Source organism: Blastomyces dermatitidis, assembly GCF_000003525.1.
Source record: "Blastomyces dermatitidis ER-3 genomic scaffold supercont1.9, whole genome shotgun sequence".
In the NCBI taxonomy this organism is placed as follows: Eukaryota; Fungi; Ascomycota; class Eurotiomycetes; order Onygenales; family Ajellomycetaceae; genus Blastomyces; species Blastomyces dermatitidis.
In genome coordinates this window covers 2,046,615-2,063,045 of record NW_025544782.1, presented here as the reverse complement: position 1 = coordinate 2,063,045, position 16,431 = coordinate 2,046,615, and the positions used below count along the sequence as shown (strand labels likewise).

The following is a 16,431-nucleotide window of genomic DNA, read 5'->3' as shown; positions in this document are numbered from 1 at the left end:
CCATCGCATCGCGAAACGCATTTTTGGTGCAACCAAACACGCGATTCAATTTAACCGTTTTGGGAAATTCACCCAATAAACAACCACAAAAACACACAAGCTCACCGCGCGCTCAATCGCTCCAGAACAGCCAAGGACAAGACCTTCTACCCTCAATTATAACCACAACCCCAATTTGCAGATATTAAAAACAAGAAAATGGACATTGATGATATTCTCGCTTCCGTCGATCGACCTGACTTCACGTCGCCAGAGGCCGCCGCGCTCGATGCTCAGCAACTGACGCGATTCTGGGTGACGGAGAGGGGCGTGCCGGAGCTGTTGCCATGGCCGGGCCCGCTGATGGAGAGAGTTATGGAGAGGGTTCGAAGACAGGTGAGTGAGATTTATATTGAATTGAGGCTTTTGAGATTTCCGGAGTATTTGGTTTGAATATGTTCTGTGAGAAACAGTGGTGGTGGGGTTTGCTTCCGCGTGGGGTGGTGCGGGGAGAAGAGCCCCGGAATATTTATCGGCTGAGAATTACATACTATATATATATGTATATATATATTGTAAATACTGTCGGCGGAAAATGATAACTAAAGAAAACATATTATAAATTTCTCCAGATTGAAAAAATCGAAGACCTCACCGCCGCCGCCTCCGATCCCTCCGCGACAAACCCATCAACAAACCCAACCACAAACCTCAAACTCTCCATCCTGCAAACAGACCTCTCACGCACCCAATATATAATCCGCTCCTTACTACGCCAGCGCCTCTCAAAACTCACAAAGCACAGCCTACACTATCTCCTCCTCTCCACCCCCCTCCCCTCGTCATCCGTCGCCTCCTCACAATCCCACGAACAATCCTCCCAAGCAACCTTCAACACACCCACACCCACCCATCCCCACCGCACAGCCACAAACGCCTATAAATCATCAACCACAGACCAACACCAACAACCCCTCCTCTCCCCGCAAGAATCCGCCTTCCTCCAAACCCACCAATCCCTCCTAACGGCACACTACAACAACTCTTTCCTCTCAACTTTCCCCGCACAGCTGCGGCGATTGGATGACAATGCTGGTGGGACAACTATGATCCAAGGCCCCGAGACGAAGGAGGTGGTGTTCGTGCGCTGTTTGGTGGATGAGGTCAGGATTGTCATCCCCTCTGGTGAGGGTGATGGGATGGGAGGCGATGGGGATGTTTATGGTAGGAGAATGAGGTGGGGGGAGGTTTGGATTGCGCGGTGGGAAGGGGTTAAAGAGGCGTGGGCCAGGGGAGAGGTGGAGGTTTTATGATATTGGCTTCTTCTTTTTTTTTTTTTTTTTTTTTTTTTTCTTTGGGATGGTGAGGCGTATTGTCAAGCTGGTTTGGGTCTTTATATATATATAGAGAAAGAGAATACTAGATGTGAAATATAGATATGGACGGCGTTTACAGGGCGTTTTATGGTCTTGGATGGATGGGTTCCCATTTTTGTTGACCTTCTATACTCGGCTTACAGCCCTCACTTGTCCCATTGTTTCTCATTTGCATTGCCTGGCGATGGTGTTGATTTTATGAATGGGAAATAGGAAGAAGATGAGGGGATTAATGGACACGTTCACAAAAATTCATTACCATCGTGTTGAAGAGGACATTTCTAGTCTACAGCTCGCAAAGTAAAACCGAATAGACAAGGAAGGAGAATTAATTGTATGTGGAATGATTGGGAAATGTGGGCATGGCGATTAACATTTTACGTCGAAATAAAAAGTGAGAGGACTTACTCCGATTCGGAAAAGGTATTAAAAAAATAAAATAAATAAAAAACCGAAGATGGGAGGAGCGCGTGCAGAGGGTTGGTAGCAGTAAAACTAGAGATCGTTAAAGCGGAGGGAAAGTGCACATATCCATTGAATATAAAGTCCAGGCTGAGGTTATTCAATATTCTTTCTCATGCATGCCGTAAGTTCATTACCACGTTCAGGAACAAATATGAAGAAATATAAAAGACAAAAATCAATATTGCTCGCACCATCCAATTTCCCATATGATACCAGCCCCATGTAACCCAAAAGTTTGGCGGAGAAGAAAAGAAATGGAAATGAGCATATGTCGCTGAGAACATGAGCCTGGAAGGGAAAGTCGTGAACCTATGGAAGAAGACAAACCCGCTTGAAGCACTAACTGGTTACCTAGTCCTTGGTAGGTAGGGTAGGCTATGGCAAAAGATTCTCAGGATCCCAGAAATCAGAAAAAGAGGGGAATGCAGAGGGGGTCATCTAGTGTCATCATCAAACTACGTGAAAAGGTTGTAGTCCTCATCTTTCGCTGGGAGCGTGCGTGTGAGTGTATTGTCTACGCGTGATATACATAAGCTGGGGGCTCGGAATCTGGAATCCGATCGATGTATTCGCGGTCTATTAGACTCTCAATTCTCTTCTTGACCATGTTCACTTCGGGGGTGAACCGGGAGACGAGTTGCGAGATTACTTCCGCAATCAATTGGGAGTGAGAAAGCGTTTTTCTTTGTCTGTTGATAGGTTCGGAGATCTATAGTTAGCGTTGTTTCTCTATTTACACTTTGGAGGTTTTGGGAGTAGATTGTTGGGGTAGATATTGTGGATAGGGTCTCTAGCAAATCAACCTCGTGGATTCAGAGGGGGAGCAGAAAAACTTACTTCATAATCCGTACAATGGCAGCTTCGATGCTACCACCGCGCTCCTCGTTCATTTTCTTTTCGGTTTCTTGCCGCTCGTCCTTGTTTTCGACCTTGTTGCCTGCACTGCTGACGACACCTATTTTAATTTTGGTATACGGACTATGGAATTTTTCATTGAAGGAGAATCGATCCGTCGGCTTCACGTCTTTACTCATAGGTTCCTTCATTAAAACTTGAGTTTTCCGCGCCACAGCAAGAGATTGCAGGTTTCTCGAGAGTTCGTTGGTTGGGATATTCGTTCGGGCTTGGATTTCTTCGAATGTGAGAGATTCGTCCGCAGGTAAATCATTGAATAGGAGTAGAATAACCATTGCGTATGTGGAAACGTTCAAGTCGTGGCGAACAACCTTTCCATTGGGTCTCGAAAAAGTAGCCCGAATATCGGCAGTACCCATGCCAGACTGCCATGAAAGTTTGCGCCCATTGTGTTGTCCTAAGTAAAAGTGCTCGAAGCTTTGTTTGAGCTGTTCGATGTGCTTTGGGTAATTGCATTGCATCGAAGGCGTGCCGTCTTTATTGGAGCTGGTTACCATTTCCATCGGCCACATTGTGCTTGTAAGCACACTAATTTCGAGGTCAATCCGTTTTGTATTCTGGTCTTCTTGCTGTGACAGGTAGTTCGCATAGTTGGACGTGAGACCGCTGGATAGTTCCATATCCTTGAACATGGCTTCTAATTTTTGCGTAAAGGTATTGCCGACTTCCATCTTCATTTTTTCAATCATCTGTCGTTCTGCTTCTGTGCTTGCGGACCGCTTCATGAGGAGCCGTCGGGAAAGGTGTTTCTTATAGTAGCTCTCGAAGCAATCTTTGTCGCGGATATACCTCAGTAGAGTGATTCCATTATCCAGCAGTGCATCTATTTCCTCCTCTGTTTTACCTCGGATTCCCTTTTTCAAATTTTCATCGAAGAAAAGTGACAGGTACTCCGAATTTCGAGAGTTTATATTGATGAAATCTGCAAAGCTTGTTGTTATGGAGGACTGCATTGCTTGATCCTGCTTGAAAGCCTGCTCCAAAACTTTATCAAACACGTTCTTCAACCGCAGAACATCGTTCACCCATTTTATTGCAGCTGCAGTCTGCAGATTGACTGGGCCCTTGTCATCAGTTCCCTTGCCTTTCGCTCCATTTTGGGCCTGGTCTGGCGGGTTTTGACTTTGTGGAGGGCCTTGAGGAAGTTCAATGGCTGCATTATTGATCTCCGACCCTAGTTCGATGATCCGCGCCTGTACAGCGGATGTTAGGGCCCTCTTTTTCCCGTCAATCCTCGAGTTTAACTCGTAGACGTTTTTCAAATCGTCTAATCGATCATTGTCTAGCATGTATTTGACACCGCTATCTGGCAGAGATATAACATCTCCGATGTGTTTTTCAATCAGATTTTCATCGATAACCTGTTTGATTTTGTCCTCTGTCGCAGGAGATAATGTATATCGACAGCGGTCTTCCTCCTCTTGTAGCCTTTCAGCTACCCGCTTACAGAAAGTGGAGGCGTCAGCTGTAGCAAGGAGACGCTGGCCTTCTCCGAGGTAGAAAATCCGGCTCGATTCCAAAAAAGCGGGCTCAAAAGAGGTAAAATAAAGCTTCCCAGATTCCTCTTCCTTTTCTGTTTCATAGAGGCCTTCAAGCATGTATATGCAATGCCGTATTAAAGCTTGATCAATAATGTTGCCTTCTCGTTCTAGCCGGATCATGAATAGTACCGTTGCTTCGAATACATCAGCAACTGTTATTGGTCTATCCTCTCCAATGTCTGATCTCAAGACGTAATCGCGGAATAAGCACATCGCAGTGGTATAAATCGATGGTCGGAGTTTATCCTGGAGGATTATTTTGTCCTTTTTGGAGATGTGTTAGTACATACAAGTAGCAGCCTCGGAACTAGAGAACAAAGTGAGAGTCTTACCATGTACATAAGTACATCTGTGATCATGCCCATGCAAAGCTGGTGATGTTCCCATACTTCTTTCAGTTTCAACAAAAAACGTTCACCAGCTACCCTTCTCTCGTTGGCTTGATCCAGGGTGTCCACCGCGTCTCCCTCCAGTGCAAGTGATGGGGAAATAATTGCGGTGACTTTTCTTAGCATCTCATTTTGAAGCCAGTTCCTTTCTAGTTCAACTACGCGATCGTAAAGGTCTGGACCTTTTTTAATAAGAACGAGTTTGTATGCGTTCCGGTACAATTCTTCGAATGATAGGTTCGAGGCGTTTTTTGTATGGATTTCTTGAAGCGAGGCAGCCAGTAAAGCCCACGAGGTATCGAAATCAGCGGAGCCGTCTCGCGCGGCCATGCTCTAATTTAAATAATAAAAGTCAACTCAAATGCCCCGATAGCGTGTTTGATTCCATGGAGAAAATATTGCGCTTGGGCTGGTGAAAAGCGGGGAGGGAACGGAGGTCGTGCGGGGGTCGGATGAGAAAACATACCCGTCGCGGAACGCGAATCTTATTTTTCGGTTTCATCGCCATTGTTCACTTAAAATGGCAAAGTATCATTCCTAGTGAGAAACAAAATCACCCTTGAAGCTGAAGAAACAGAGTGAGCCGCTGGGATGAAGACAACTGTGAACTTGGCGGGGGAGAGCGGAAGACGCCAGAAAGGAGGGTATGTAGCCAGCTCCAACTACAACAATTAATTTGAAAACAAGTTGAATATCGGTTCTCCATAGCCCAATAGCATTGAAAAACATATAGAATTCACCCTCTTCCCTCTATAGCGGCAACGGGGAGCTGGTGGAATTGTTGCTTGGGCGTAACACATTTGATGCTGCCTCGAACTATATCACTGGCGCGCCGGAACAATATATTTCCGGTCCAGATGACAGGAATATTATTTATCCGAGAACCACGTGAATCCAATTATGTCATTCCAAAGAGAGAAAAAAAAAAAGTACTTCGGACTGCGGAACGAAAGTTGTATAACCAAACCCCCTTCAGCATACGAAGACGACGCAATATAATAATTCGTTCGGTCTATCCCTTGTCACAAATCATGGCTTCCTCTCGACGACTGGTTCAAAGCTTGGCAACTCGCGCAAATCATAGTTCTCTCACTTCACAGTCATCTAGAACTCAATCTTTCATATCATCCCGGATACGTCCATTCACTGCATCCCGACTTCCTGCATGCCGCCCAAATCCTCCGCCGCTCCTCTCCTCACAATTTTGCAGATACAACACAACATCCACTAGACCTCCAAAGCCTCTCACAGATAGCAAACCTGCGACCCCCGAAGATGCCGCGCAGAATGCCCGACGCCGCGCAGAAGAGCGCGCGTTTCAAATTACATTCACTTGCAAGCCATGCGGCCACCGCTCATCACATCGTATCTCGCAACACGGCTACTATAAAGGCACAGTGCTTATTTCTTGCCCAGGTTGCAAGAATCGACATGTCATCAGCGACCATCTGAACATCTTCATGGATAAAAAGTCTACGCTAGAGGATATCTTGTCGGAGCACGGACAGACGCTTTTGAAGGGGAAGCTGGACGGTGATATGGAGTGGTGGGAAGACGGCACCGTAAGGGCTGTTGCAAGCGGCCCTGCGAGTGACGTACAGGGGCAGACCGGCCAGACGGCTCAGCAACAAGACAATGCCGGTGTTGCACAGGGGCAGGAACGGACTCAGGAGCAGAAGCAAGAGCCGGATGAAATCAAGCAACCGGGACATAGATAGCACCAATCTTGACTTCCCCTTTAGGGTGTCATTATATAGGCTATGAATATTTATATTTACAGAGGGTGCGGGTTCTTTTCATACTATGGCGTTGGTTGGATGTTTTGACATATGATACCAGGGCTAGAATTTCCTGCTGACGACTTCTCTAGACACGTTCGACTATGTATGTACTATATAACAATACATTGCACACGAATAATTGGGATATAAAACGCCGCTTCGTCTTGTCACCTGATAAAATTTCAGACCAGTTTTTTAGCCTATATTATCCCAAACATCACACAAACTTCCCAAGTGCCACAAAAAAGAAAACGGATAAAAATGCAATATACTAAAGTTATCGTAAACACGAAGAAAATAATTCACCAGCCACGTCTCCGATCTTGATATTCTGCGCCCTTTTCCTTCCTCTTCTCTCGCTTCCGGTCATTCTTCCGCTTCTTTTCTCTGCCAAACTTCTCAGGATCAGCAACAGCTTCGATGCGCCTCTTAACTCTTCTACCCTCCCGTCTTGACTTGACACTCTCACGAACCGCCGCCATTTGCGTCACGAAATCAGTCGTACCTAACTTCTTCTGTAACAAATCGAGGATCTCCTGGCTGCTGCTAACAAGGGCTTTGTAAGTAGCCTGGAACTGCTCATCGAGGGAGCGAGGCGCAGGGATCGATGGGTCGGTTAGATGTATTAACGGAAGAAGGATTGTCTGGAGGGACGGAGTAATTTGAGCGACGTCAAGATGAGTGCAGAGAGCTGCGAGAAGTTTCATGCAAGCCGTTTTATTGATTGAAGAGTCTGCACGGGTGGTTCGAGGCTCTCGTCGAAGGATGGCAGCAGCTCGTTCGAAAATATATTCAATTGCTGGCTTGTTTTGCTTTGCGGAATTCACCGTAGCTGGGTCAATGTTGTCTTCATCGTCGCTGTCGTCGCTGAAATCACCAGCCAGCTCCTCAGCCTTCTTCGAAAACGCAAGGTTATTCTGGCTGAAGCAGCGTCCTAAGAACACCAGATTCCGGATTGTCTGAGTTGCGAGATCTTCGGAAATAGTGGTTGATTTCAGACATAGCAGACTGGCTCGCGTAATATCTAACATCATGCAGCCTTCGAGCTTAAGACCAGATGCGCCGATGAGTGGGACAGAGCCATAACCAGTAACGGCATTTCCTTTCGCTTCGTCTGCAAGCCATATTCCAATTAAATTTGCTGCGCATGACTTGATCCACGCGTGTGGATAGAAGAGGCTTTCGCAAACATAGCGCCAGATGTTCTCGCAATCCTCGGACATGGCAACCGCTGGATAGAGCTGGCATAGTTTTGTAAAGAGCTGTAGCGAATGGTAGAGGACTTCCCACTCTTCCCCTTCGCAGTTCTCCACTGCGGGGCCAAGGATTCGAGGCAATAAATCCGTAACAAAACGCATTTCGCCTTCTTTATTGTTCCTATGCGACTCAAAGAATATCCTGATCGCTTGTAACCCAGTGGCAGTGAGCAGTGTGTTTTGGGATTGCTCCAACCAGGAGCGAAGAGGAGAGAGCATAGACTTTAGCTGCTCTGAATCAGCACGGCTGAAGAGATCATTAAGAAGAACACCAGCCATCTCTCGACATTCAACTGCCTCATCATTAGACATTACCATTACCACTGGCACAAAAAAGTTACCCACAATATCCTGAGCAGGGTCGCCATTGGTCTTGGAGAGAAGAAGATGAACTGCTTCCATAACGGACTGACGGCCTTCTTTATGTTGATAGTCAAGGTTTTTGGCGAGGAATCCAAGTTGCTTCGTCCACCTGCTTTTAGCTTGAGGGTATTCAATCATAAAGTGTATAAAGACACCTCTTGCGAGATCGCGAGCACTTCTTGTGTGGTTTGTTACCATCATCGCAGCAACATTATCGACAAGCTCGTACATCTCGGGAACAATAAATTTGCGAGACATCACTGCCCGAATGAAATTGAAAGCCACTCCTTGACGGTCAGGCTCCTCGATGTCAGCAGCTATTCGTTTCAACAAATAGCCCAGGTGGGAGTCCTTGAGCTTTGTACTCTTACGCTCACGTAGGATGGAAGCGATGAGCTTCAAGGCAGCTTGGGCAGCTTCGGTATTTGTGTTCGGAGCTTCTTTGACCAACTTAATAGCTTCCATTAGATATACATCAGAGTTTCTATCGAGCTCGGAAAGTGGGACTTTGATGATCGTGGATATGAGTCTAATGGCAGACAGTTTGACCTCCTCATAGCTCTGTAGCAATGCATCTCCAATAATGGGAAGGAACCCTGCAACGTTGGCGGCTGTCATGAGAGATTGGTACTTATTTAGCACGGAGCGGAGAACATCAAGTCCGAAGCGAGAAAGCTTGTAGGAATAGGAAGATGTGCTTCCTCGATTCATACGGTTCCTCGGGTTAAGCAAATTGACGATGAAACGGGCCCTGTTACCTTGCTCCTGTGTTTCAATTTGTGGTGTGTCTGCTTTGTATGACTCCTTTATCACCTCGTAGCAGAAAACCAAAAGATCACGGCTTTCAGCTCCAGGATTCCGCAGCAGGCCGACACCGATCCGTCTAAGCAGTTCGTCGACTTTTCTGATGATGGTAGCCGTAAGTTTCTCTCGCAAAAGCGCTTGCACTGGGTTAATAAGAGCCGAGAGATGGCGGATTGTCGATATTTTCGCGAGTAGCTCCATTGAATCATAGCTTTTGTTACTCTTTACCTCCTTCATTTTGCTCACGTACTCCTCGGCGTCCTTCTCTTGGCCGACGGTGCCGAAAATATCATCCATCACCACGGCTGCTAGTGCGTCGAGACTGTGATCGAGGTCACCAGGCTCGAAATGGTCGCTGGTGGCTACAAGAATCGAATGGACTGTAAAGGACAGCACATGGAGTTGGTATCCTCTTGTTAACGTGCTCCGCAATTCTCTCAGAATATATCCAAAGTAAGAAGGTCCAAGAATAAGCGCGACATCAGCGAGTGTTTTTCTGGCCATATCCCTAGCATCCTGAGACCGACTTCTAAGAACGTTCGATAGGTCTAGCAGTACCGATGGGAGAAGAAGTGCCATTTCATCCTTAGGAAGAAGTTTGAGTAACTTAACAGTTATGACTGCGACTGGGACACGGAGATGAACTTCGGATTCATCCTTCTGGTGTACAAACTCGGATAAGAAAGGGATGAAGTTGGTTTTCAGTTCTGTCCCGATGCGAGCCTCCGCAGGCAAAGTCTTCGAGAGCGTGCTTTTAATCGTAGACTCTTTCTCAATTCCTTCCATTTCTCCATCCCCAGCAACCGGCTGTTCTTCTTTATCAATACTCATTGCTCGAGACAAGCCATCGGTCATCTGTCCTAGAAGACGTATAACGTTCTTTTCCATCCCAGGGCGACTTCGTACATATCCCTTGTATCGGCGGAATATCGCTCTAAACTGGCTCCACTCCAGCCCTTCAGACAGCACCCCAATAGATGTAACTGTCTCCGCGGCCAGGTTATGGGCACTATCGTCTTCTGCCTGATCAAACACATAATGTTCAATAAGAGGTAAGAAAAAGGAGCTAATATTTGATGACTCAAACTTTCCTTGTCTAGCCTCAGTAGCCAGTCGCCGCAAGGCACGAAGACGACGATGTTGTTGAATATGGAGAATATTATTGAAAAACGATGCCTCTTCATCCCCACCTGCTAGTAAGTCCACCATGTCGGTCACGGCCCGATGGTTCGGGTTATGCGTTATGAAATAACCCAAGACAGAGACGAACTCGGCCCGAACTATCTCGGCAGGGTGTTTTGCTCCGTTCCTCAACGCAGGCAACAAAGCTTTCTCGAGCAAAAATGAGTAGTCTTCGCTATCACCCTCTGGTTTTGAACCCACGCTCTCGATAAACCTTTTCAGTCCAAATGATGAACTTGATCGAATTGCAAGTTCCTCCTCGTCTTTAACATGGTATAGAAGATTGAATAACAGCGGGCGCCATTGCCTAGCTGTGAACTCCTTGTACTTCTGTTCGTTTATTGTGTTAAATGCCCTAAGCCGTCGGTCGAAATCTAATTCATCAAGCTTTTTCTCTGATATAGCGTTGAGGTCTGCACATAATTCGGCAACACCTTTTAGGTCCACTTCGTGGTTTGCAAATGCAGACAACACGGATGAGAGCATAGCACGGTTCGGGTTATCTTTGAAGTAATCGAATAGGGAGGAAATTACTTCAAAGATTCGCTGGTTGAGGTCCACATTTTGGCGTGGATCATATAGGGGGAGGAAATGATGCATAACACGCAGAAGTCCGCTTTTGGCTTTGGGGGGTACTCGATCTGCAGGTTCGTTAAGGAGAAATGTAGCCGTACTAATTAGTTTCGTGGTTTCTTGCGATGACTGGACAAACGGCGCGAGTTTAGATAGGGTCTCAATTGCAGCCATCGTAAGTTGCCGCGTAGATTGATTCCTGAGCAGGGATTCGACATGTGTCAATATGTGTTCAACATTGGGTGCCAGCACTTTAGACCAGATTAGATCTGTTGTTGCGGCATCTGGCAAATTCTCTGGGTCGTCTGTCTCGCCATTCGCGCGACTGACGAGGTTGTTAAGAATTTCATTCAGAACAAATATCTTGACGTCTTCGCGAGCAGATTCAACGCCAAGGCAGTCAACAATTCGTTGAATGACCTGTTGGTCAGCATGCAGGAAGTAGAGAGCTGACTTGGGGCTGGACGCCCAGGTGTGGAACAGATGAAGAAGGCCGGACACACTTTGCGCTGTTTCCACGGCGAAATTTCCTAATCTTGGGCTGATGATCTCGTTTAAAATCAGGGGTATATATGGAGTCCAATCATAATCGGGCGAAACAGAAAATATCAGATCGAGACAATGGACACCTGTCTGCCGAGTATTGCGGATGAGAGACGAATGATTCTCTTCTGAACTGGCATCGTTCAACTGCCTGCAAGCTCTGACAAGACAGTATAGAACTACGTTCATGGAGCGGTCAACGAAAGGTGACATCTTGGTTTTCAGGGTTTCGAACATAGTTTCCACCATCTTCAGAAGGCCATATTGCTTTCTAACACCCATCACCTCCTGATTGAGGCACTGGCCATGTCCAGGGTCGGTTTCGAGGACGCGAATATCGCTCAGGGGACCAAACGCTATTTGAACGAAGTGACCAAAGTCGCTTTCAGAGAGTTGGGATATTGTTCTTAAAATGGTCTTTCTGCGTGCCTCTTGGGTCCCCTGTCCACCCCTAGAGCCCCCACGGGCGACAATCTTGCCATATAGAAGTCTCAGCAGAATAGGGAATAGCTCAGCACGATGATTTTCCTTAATCGTACTAGCCTCCTGGCCAGCATTTAAGAACACTGATAGTTCATCTCGGAATCTCGCATCATCCACAATATTCAAAATGTTCGTCTCGTAAGGTTGAATTGCAGGTGACTTCCATGTGAAAATAGCCTTCAGTGCAGATTTTTGAATTTCAGTATCTCCATTACCGAGAAGGCCAAGCAAAGCTTCATGGACCTCTGCTGCTTTGTATAAAACTTTGGGGTTGACGAATTTTCCGAAGATGTCCAGCATAGCTTTCCGGTCACGCAGATTCCAGGAAGAAACAGAACTATCATCTGTGCCACTTGTACCAGAAGGCTTGGATTCGTTGGCGGTAGGGATGTCATCATCATGAGCTGCCCATATCAGGAATAGAGGAACAAATTGCCGAGATCGTTTCTCCGCCACTTGAGGTACAGATCCCAGGACCTTGAGGGCCTGTGTTCGACTAGAAGTAGAACGTTGAGGTTCCGTAACATGAGCACGCTTGAAATCTTCTGCGAGCAACGAATTAGAGTTGCGGGAGTCAGCGAAAGTCGCACACATAGTTTTCTCGACATTTGAAACGTTAAAGCATTCGAATTCCGACGAAATATGCGATTCAGCGGATTCTTCTTCGGGGGTATTTGCATTGGTTCCAAGCGGACTAGGCTCTTGTAGCCCGCGCATGGCGAGCTCCGTAACAATGCTTTCTCCATTTGGAACCTCGCAAATTGCCTTGATTGCCTCACATGCGTCATCCCACAGCGACGCGAGCCGTTTAGATAGCAAACCAAAACAGAAATTTGGAATAATTCGATCCAACCACTTTTTGGAACACACCGTTGGGTATGCAATCGCAAGTTTGCGTACCTGCATGGATAGAGCCCTTGATGCATGCAGAGTAAGCTCGCTCTGTTCGATTTCGATCGCTATTTCTATGCAAGTACTGTCGCTATCGTTCACCCTGGACAATAAAACTTGGAGAATCTTGAGTGACAATTGTCTGATGTCGTGCGATGGGCCAGAAAGGTTATTAATCAGAGTTGTAGCAAATGGTTCAAGGTCTGCGTCCGGGACCTGCTCGTATTTGGTACAAGCAGACAAATAAGCCAAGGTTGCTTCAAGGAAAACCGGACAATTTGAGCACTCAGGGCCGTTGGACACTATCATACTCCAAAGACCTAAATCAAGTGAGCCTAGTTCCGTAGCAAGGCGGACGTAAGCCAAAAACCCTTGGCCTCGGGCAAATGTGACCTGGCCCTCTCCAACGTTGGGGGAGAGTGCCATAGCAATCTTTAACCGATCGTGGAGGCAGTGGGTTAGCTGTGGAAGAATCGAGGGCTCGGAAGTGAGTGATATAGCCTCATGGAGTTTGGTATAGGAATGTAGGAAAGCGATATCCTCGGCTGTGGGATCGAGTTTGCTGAATCTTTCCACGATAGCCTCCTTCCAGCCACCAGGGCAATTTAAAGATCCGGGCCTGTTAGGTTGAGACGTGACGAAATGGGCGGCATGAAGTTTGGGTAATATCTGACAAAGTCCAGATTCGTAATCCTTCCAGAACGAAGTAATGAACCTAAAGCCAAAATGTCATGAGATGTATCGAAATGATATTTTGATTCACGAGTCACTTACCGCTGAAAGTATGGGAGTACAACGCTTTGAAATCGATCGGTCCCGAAAGTAGAGAATAACGAGCAAAACGGGAAGAAGTAGTCCCGCAATCGGTCGCCGCTAATTAACTCCATAATAGGACGCATAAACGACAGCAATTCGTCCATCGGGGACGTATGCACGGCAGTCACCACGGAAGCTAAAAGGAGTTGAACTGAATCCGCCGGGATATTGGGCGATTTAGCGATGCGACCAAGAAGGGTCATGAGAGTTTGATGTACTCTTTTCCAGTTGCTAACTCTAGAACCCTTGCGCGCGGTTACGGCAACAAAAATCAAGCGGATGTCAATCTTCGTCGCTGCAATGTTACCATTCGGTTTAGCGGATCCAATGTGATCACAGATCACATCAAGCACCGAACCAAAGGTGTTTGAGGATGTGTGATGAACCAAATTAATTACAACCCCACTAAGAACCTGCTCTGCGAGGGCGCTTTGGGCTTCATCTTTCACAGCGGCGGCACTGATTAGGCAACGTATGATGTCAGCTCCATTCGAATGGATACCACCATTCACTCCTTTAATCGCATCAGAAAACATTGACATAAGGCCTTGTTGATACATTGAAATCTGACGTTCCCCATCAGTGCTGGCGAGATCCTCAAAAAGGAACGTAACGGCTCTGTCGAGTGGCGCCTTATTTTTGTAGTAGACAAGCGCGGCCTTCCGAACCAGGAAGGACATCGACTCCGCAGCAAATCTTGTCACAAAGTGTTTTTGCTTTTCCTTCCCAAGGTACGGGGACATTATCCCGAGTAGTTGGCGTAAGTCCGGAACAAGGAGGCGGGACAGGAACTTGAAAATCCATGCCAGACATGTAAAACTCCATTCTATAACCTCGATATTTGGATGTGTGGCTGCGACGGAGGCCACCAACGTGACGGTCGACGCAAAGTGTCTTTCGAATCGCTGGCCCAAGTCTCGCGCAAACTGAGCTACAAGACTCAGCAGCGGTTCCATGCTCAACTCATCTCTTTTCCCGATATACTCGGCCAATAATCCCATTATTCGATCTTCATGATGCAGAATCTGCGGTAAGCTTTCGCAAAGCCGATTAACTCGCTGGGAGAACTGAGTGAAGTTTTCTGACAGGTTAAGTTCCACCCAGTGCTCCAGGGAGGCCCTGAAGTACGAATCGGACTCAGAGTCGCTGTCATCGCCAACGCTGGCCCGTCGCACACGATGGATAGGATCGATTTTTAATTTGGCGACGCGCTGGGAGAAAGACTCGAATCGGTGGGATTTTGTCGTAGCTGTGCCCTTCTTTAAGAGCTTGGCAGGCTTGCCCTGGCGCCCAGAATGTGCTGTCGCCATGTTGCAGGCTGCCAAATTGGAAAACGAAGGTGTCTTCAAGAACCATTGATACAGCTGGGAAACATTTTGAAGCTTCAAAAATATTTAGGGTTTTATCGCCGCGGTCAAATGATAATCCGATCTTATCTTATCTGATGATGCTGTAAACCACGTGATATCTTGCCCCAACTCCCCAGCATTTGCTCTGCAAAGCCTTTAATTTATGTCCATTACCGACATTCACCTTTTGAGCGCTACTATTTGTTGGAACAATTGAGCTGGAATTCATGGAGAAATTCAACCAGGTTTCTGTTAAGTCTCAATACAGGGTTTGAAATCTCATCAGTACACATACATAATTAGATAATGCACGCCTGCTCTGTAGACATGAAACTAGAACACCCATTTGCGTCAATCCACCACACAACTTCCAATCAGTAAGCCACATATGTCAATACTTTTGAGGCATTCCAAGCCAAAGGAGAGCTCGTTACAATACCAGGATAGTGTACCAAGAAGCTCCGATACAAGCTGCCTGTATGCTGTCGTGTGTTTGTGCATGTGGGTGGGTTGCATATCGGATCAGTGTGTTTTTAACCCCACAGTTTGGCAGCAGTTGTTCCCTTGTACCCTATATTTGGATAATCTACTAGATACGTCAGAATTTAATCTGTATACTCCAGACCAGGGCTCTCTCTTTAGAGTGAAGTCGATAGATGGAAATGCAAGCGAAAGAAGATCTGGGTATGGCTTACTCGGGTCGTAGAAAACGATATAGCCTCGACTGTTTTCAACTCCAATCTTGGCCTTCAGGAACTCCGTAAAGGCCTCGGAGTAGCAAATGTTATTTTCGGGTGTGAGATTTCCCAGAGATGTTATGCGTAGCTGGAAGCCTGATTGTTCCAAATGGTCAACACTGTGAAATTATGGTTTCGAAAGAACAAGTATGGATGGGATTAGATACATGGATCGTGGGTGCCTGCAAAAGTCAAGATTTCATCGGCACGAACTTGAACTGAAATTAGAGATTCGGGCTTTTGAAGGATCTCTGCTGCTGTTTTGGACAGCGATAAGGCGAGATCCTTACTCTGCTCGCGGGAGAGCGCGACATTCGTGAGCAACTCAAGAAAAGGCATTTCGGGTAAAAGTTACGAAAAACCAAGGGCGTGCGAGAGTCAAGTGTATACAGAAAACTTGACCTGGCTAAGTGCGCCACTTGACCTCGTTATGTAAGCTGACCTCGCAAATGTGGCCCGTGCCACTACCTGACCTCGCTCAATACATCTTTTCTTGTAATTTGAAACCACTCAATTATTTACCATCAATTCTACAATCAATTCAAAATCAATTTAAAATCAATTTAAAATCAATTATTAAATATTTTTATCTTAATATATTTTAAAATTCTGTAAAACATCTCTTTATATTCTATATGAATTTATCTATTTATTTAATTAATTATGAATTAGTTATACATGCTTTTTAATTGATTAATGAGCTAAATGAATGAATAAATGAGTGAATTGAAAGATTGAAAGTCAATTACCAACTGATTATTACTGTATTGTGCGAGGTCGGGGTCATGATTATGTAATAAGATCAAGTGACGCACTTAGCAAGGTCAAGTTTTCTGTAGAATAGTTAAAGATTGTATTGATAGATCTATCTATAGAAATATATTATAGTAATGAGTCATGTGATCTAGTGAGATTGCTAACTGCAACAGCTGTAAGAGTCAACACTCTCTCTCAAGATAACAAGAATTACATACAAAAACACTTAAAT

At 46.0% G+C, this 16,431-nt stretch overlaps 5 protein-coding genes across 8 annotated transcripts; 2 read left to right on the top strand and 3 right to left on the bottom strand.

Annotated features, from left to right (window-relative positions):
- The first annotated feature begins 38 nt into the window (after positions 1 to 38).
- BDCG_07685 (GINS complex subunit 4) lies at positions 39 to 1,961 on the top strand. Its single transcript, XM_045423473.1, has 2 exons — positions 39 to 375; positions 612 to 1,961. The coding sequence occupies exons 1-2, from the start codon at positions 199 to 201 to the stop codon at positions 1,290 to 1,292; spliced, it is 858 nt and encodes a 285-aa protein (XP_045278863.1). The 5' UTR covers positions 39 to 198; the 3' UTR covers positions 1,293 to 1,961.
- Positions 1,299 to 5,578, bottom strand: BDCG_07684 (Cullin 3). The gene is made up of 4 exons (XM_045423472.1): positions 5,132 to 5,578; positions 4,609 to 4,998; positions 2,658 to 4,540; positions 1,299 to 2,509 (listed from the first exon to the last, which is right to left on the bottom strand). The coding sequence occupies exons 1-4, from the start codon at positions 5,171 to 5,173 to the stop codon at positions 2,335 to 2,337; spliced, it is 2,490 nt and encodes an 829-aa protein (XP_045278862.1). The 5' UTR covers positions 5,174 to 5,578; the 3' UTR covers positions 1,299 to 2,334.
- Positions 5,579 to 5,606: 28 nt separating this feature from the next.
- On the top strand, positions 5,607 to 15,355 carry BDCG_07683 (DNL zinc finger domain-containing protein). Of its 4 annotated transcripts, none has more exons than XM_045423468.1 (3): positions 5,607 to 6,448; positions 6,536 to 14,387; positions 14,462 to 15,355. In XM_045423468.1, exon 1 carries the CDS (start codon positions 5,697 to 5,699, stop codon positions 6,381 to 6,383), a length of 687 nt encoding a protein of 228 aa, XP_045278861.1. In that variant the 5' UTR covers positions 5,607 to 5,696; the 3' UTR covers positions 6,384 to 6,448; positions 6,536 to 14,387; positions 14,462 to 15,355. The 4 variants fall into 4 exon arrangements, with proteins under 4 accessions (XP_045278861.1, XP_045282257.1, XP_045282256.1 ...); XM_045423471.1 differs by lacking the exon at positions 14,462 to 15,355 and having other exon boundaries at positions 5,607 to 6,450; positions 6,536 to 9,322; positions 9,416 to 9,612; XM_045423470.1 differs by lacking the exon at positions 14,462 to 15,355 and having other exon boundaries at positions 5,607 to 6,450; positions 6,536 to 9,927.
- Positions 6,440 to 14,765, bottom strand: BDCG_07682 (HEAT repeat protein). Its single transcript, XM_045423467.1, has 2 exons — positions 13,316 to 14,765; positions 6,440 to 13,256 (listed from the first exon to the last, which is right to left on the bottom strand). The coding sequence occupies exons 1-2, from the start codon at positions 14,665 to 14,667 to the stop codon at positions 6,749 to 6,751; spliced, it is 7,860 nt and encodes a 2,619-aa protein (XP_045278860.1). The 5' UTR covers positions 14,668 to 14,765; the 3' UTR covers positions 6,440 to 6,748.
- Positions 14,765 to 15,827, bottom strand: BDCG_07681 (uncharacterized protein). The gene is made up of 3 exons (XM_045423466.1): positions 15,611 to 15,827; positions 15,402 to 15,539; positions 14,765 to 15,292 (listed from the first exon to the last, which is right to left on the bottom strand). Exons 1-3 carry the CDS (start codon positions 15,780 to 15,782, stop codon positions 15,240 to 15,242), a joined length of 363 nt encoding a protein of 120 aa, XP_045278859.1. The 5' UTR covers positions 15,783 to 15,827; the 3' UTR covers positions 14,765 to 15,239.
- Positions 15,828 to 16,431: the final 604 nt, after the last annotated feature.

What these genes read in the sequence shown, in the direction of transcription:
- BDCG_07681 (XM_045423466.1), bottom strand. Translation starts at nt 15,782, where the DNA reads ATGCCTTTTCTTGAGTTGCTCACGAATGTCGCGCTCTCCCGCGAGCAG. An exon ending in TGCAGGCACCCACGATCCAT is followed by an intron (nt 15,540 to 15,610) that starts GTATCTAATCCC and finishes TGGAACAATCAG; the next exon opens with GCTTCCAGCTACGCATAACA. An exon ending in TATCGTTTTCTACGACCCGA is followed by an intron (nt 15,293 to 15,401) that starts GTAAGCCATACC and finishes CGTATCTAGTAG; the next exon opens with ATTATCCAAATATAGGGTAC.
- BDCG_07682 (XM_045423467.1), bottom strand. Translation starts at nt 14,667, where the DNA reads ATGGCGACAGCACATTCTGGGCGCCAGGGCAAGCCTGCCAAGCTCTTA. An exon ending in GTACTCCCATACTTTCAGCG is followed by an intron (nt 13,257 to 13,315) that starts GTAAGTGACTCG and finishes TTTTGGCTTTAG; the next exon opens with GTTCATTACTTCGTTCTGGA.
- BDCG_07684 (XM_045423472.1), bottom strand. Translation starts at nt 5,173, where the DNA reads ATGGCGATGAAACCGAAAAATAAGATTCGCGTTCCGCGACGG. An exon ending in AGATTCGCGTTCCGCGACGG is followed by an intron (nt 4,999 to 5,131) that starts GTATGTTTTCTC and finishes TATTTAAATTAG; the next exon opens with AGCATGGCCGCGCGAGACGG. An exon ending in CAGATGTACTTATGTACATG is followed by an intron (nt 4,541 to 4,608) that starts GTAAGACTCTCA and finishes ATCTCCAAAAAG; the next exon opens with GACAAAATAATCCTCCAGGA.
- BDCG_07685 (XM_045423473.1), top strand. Translation starts at nt 199, where the DNA reads ATGGACATTGATGATATTCTCGCTTCCGTCGATCGACCTGACTTCACG. An exon ending in TGGAGAGGGTTCGAAGACAG is followed by an intron (nt 376 to 611) that starts GTGAGTGAGATT and finishes AAATTTCTCCAG; the next exon opens with ATTGAAAAAATCGAAGACCT.
- BDCG_07683 (XM_045423468.1), top strand. Translation starts at nt 5,697, where the DNA reads ATGGCTTCCTCTCGACGACTGGTTCAAAGCTTGGCAACTCGCGCAAAT.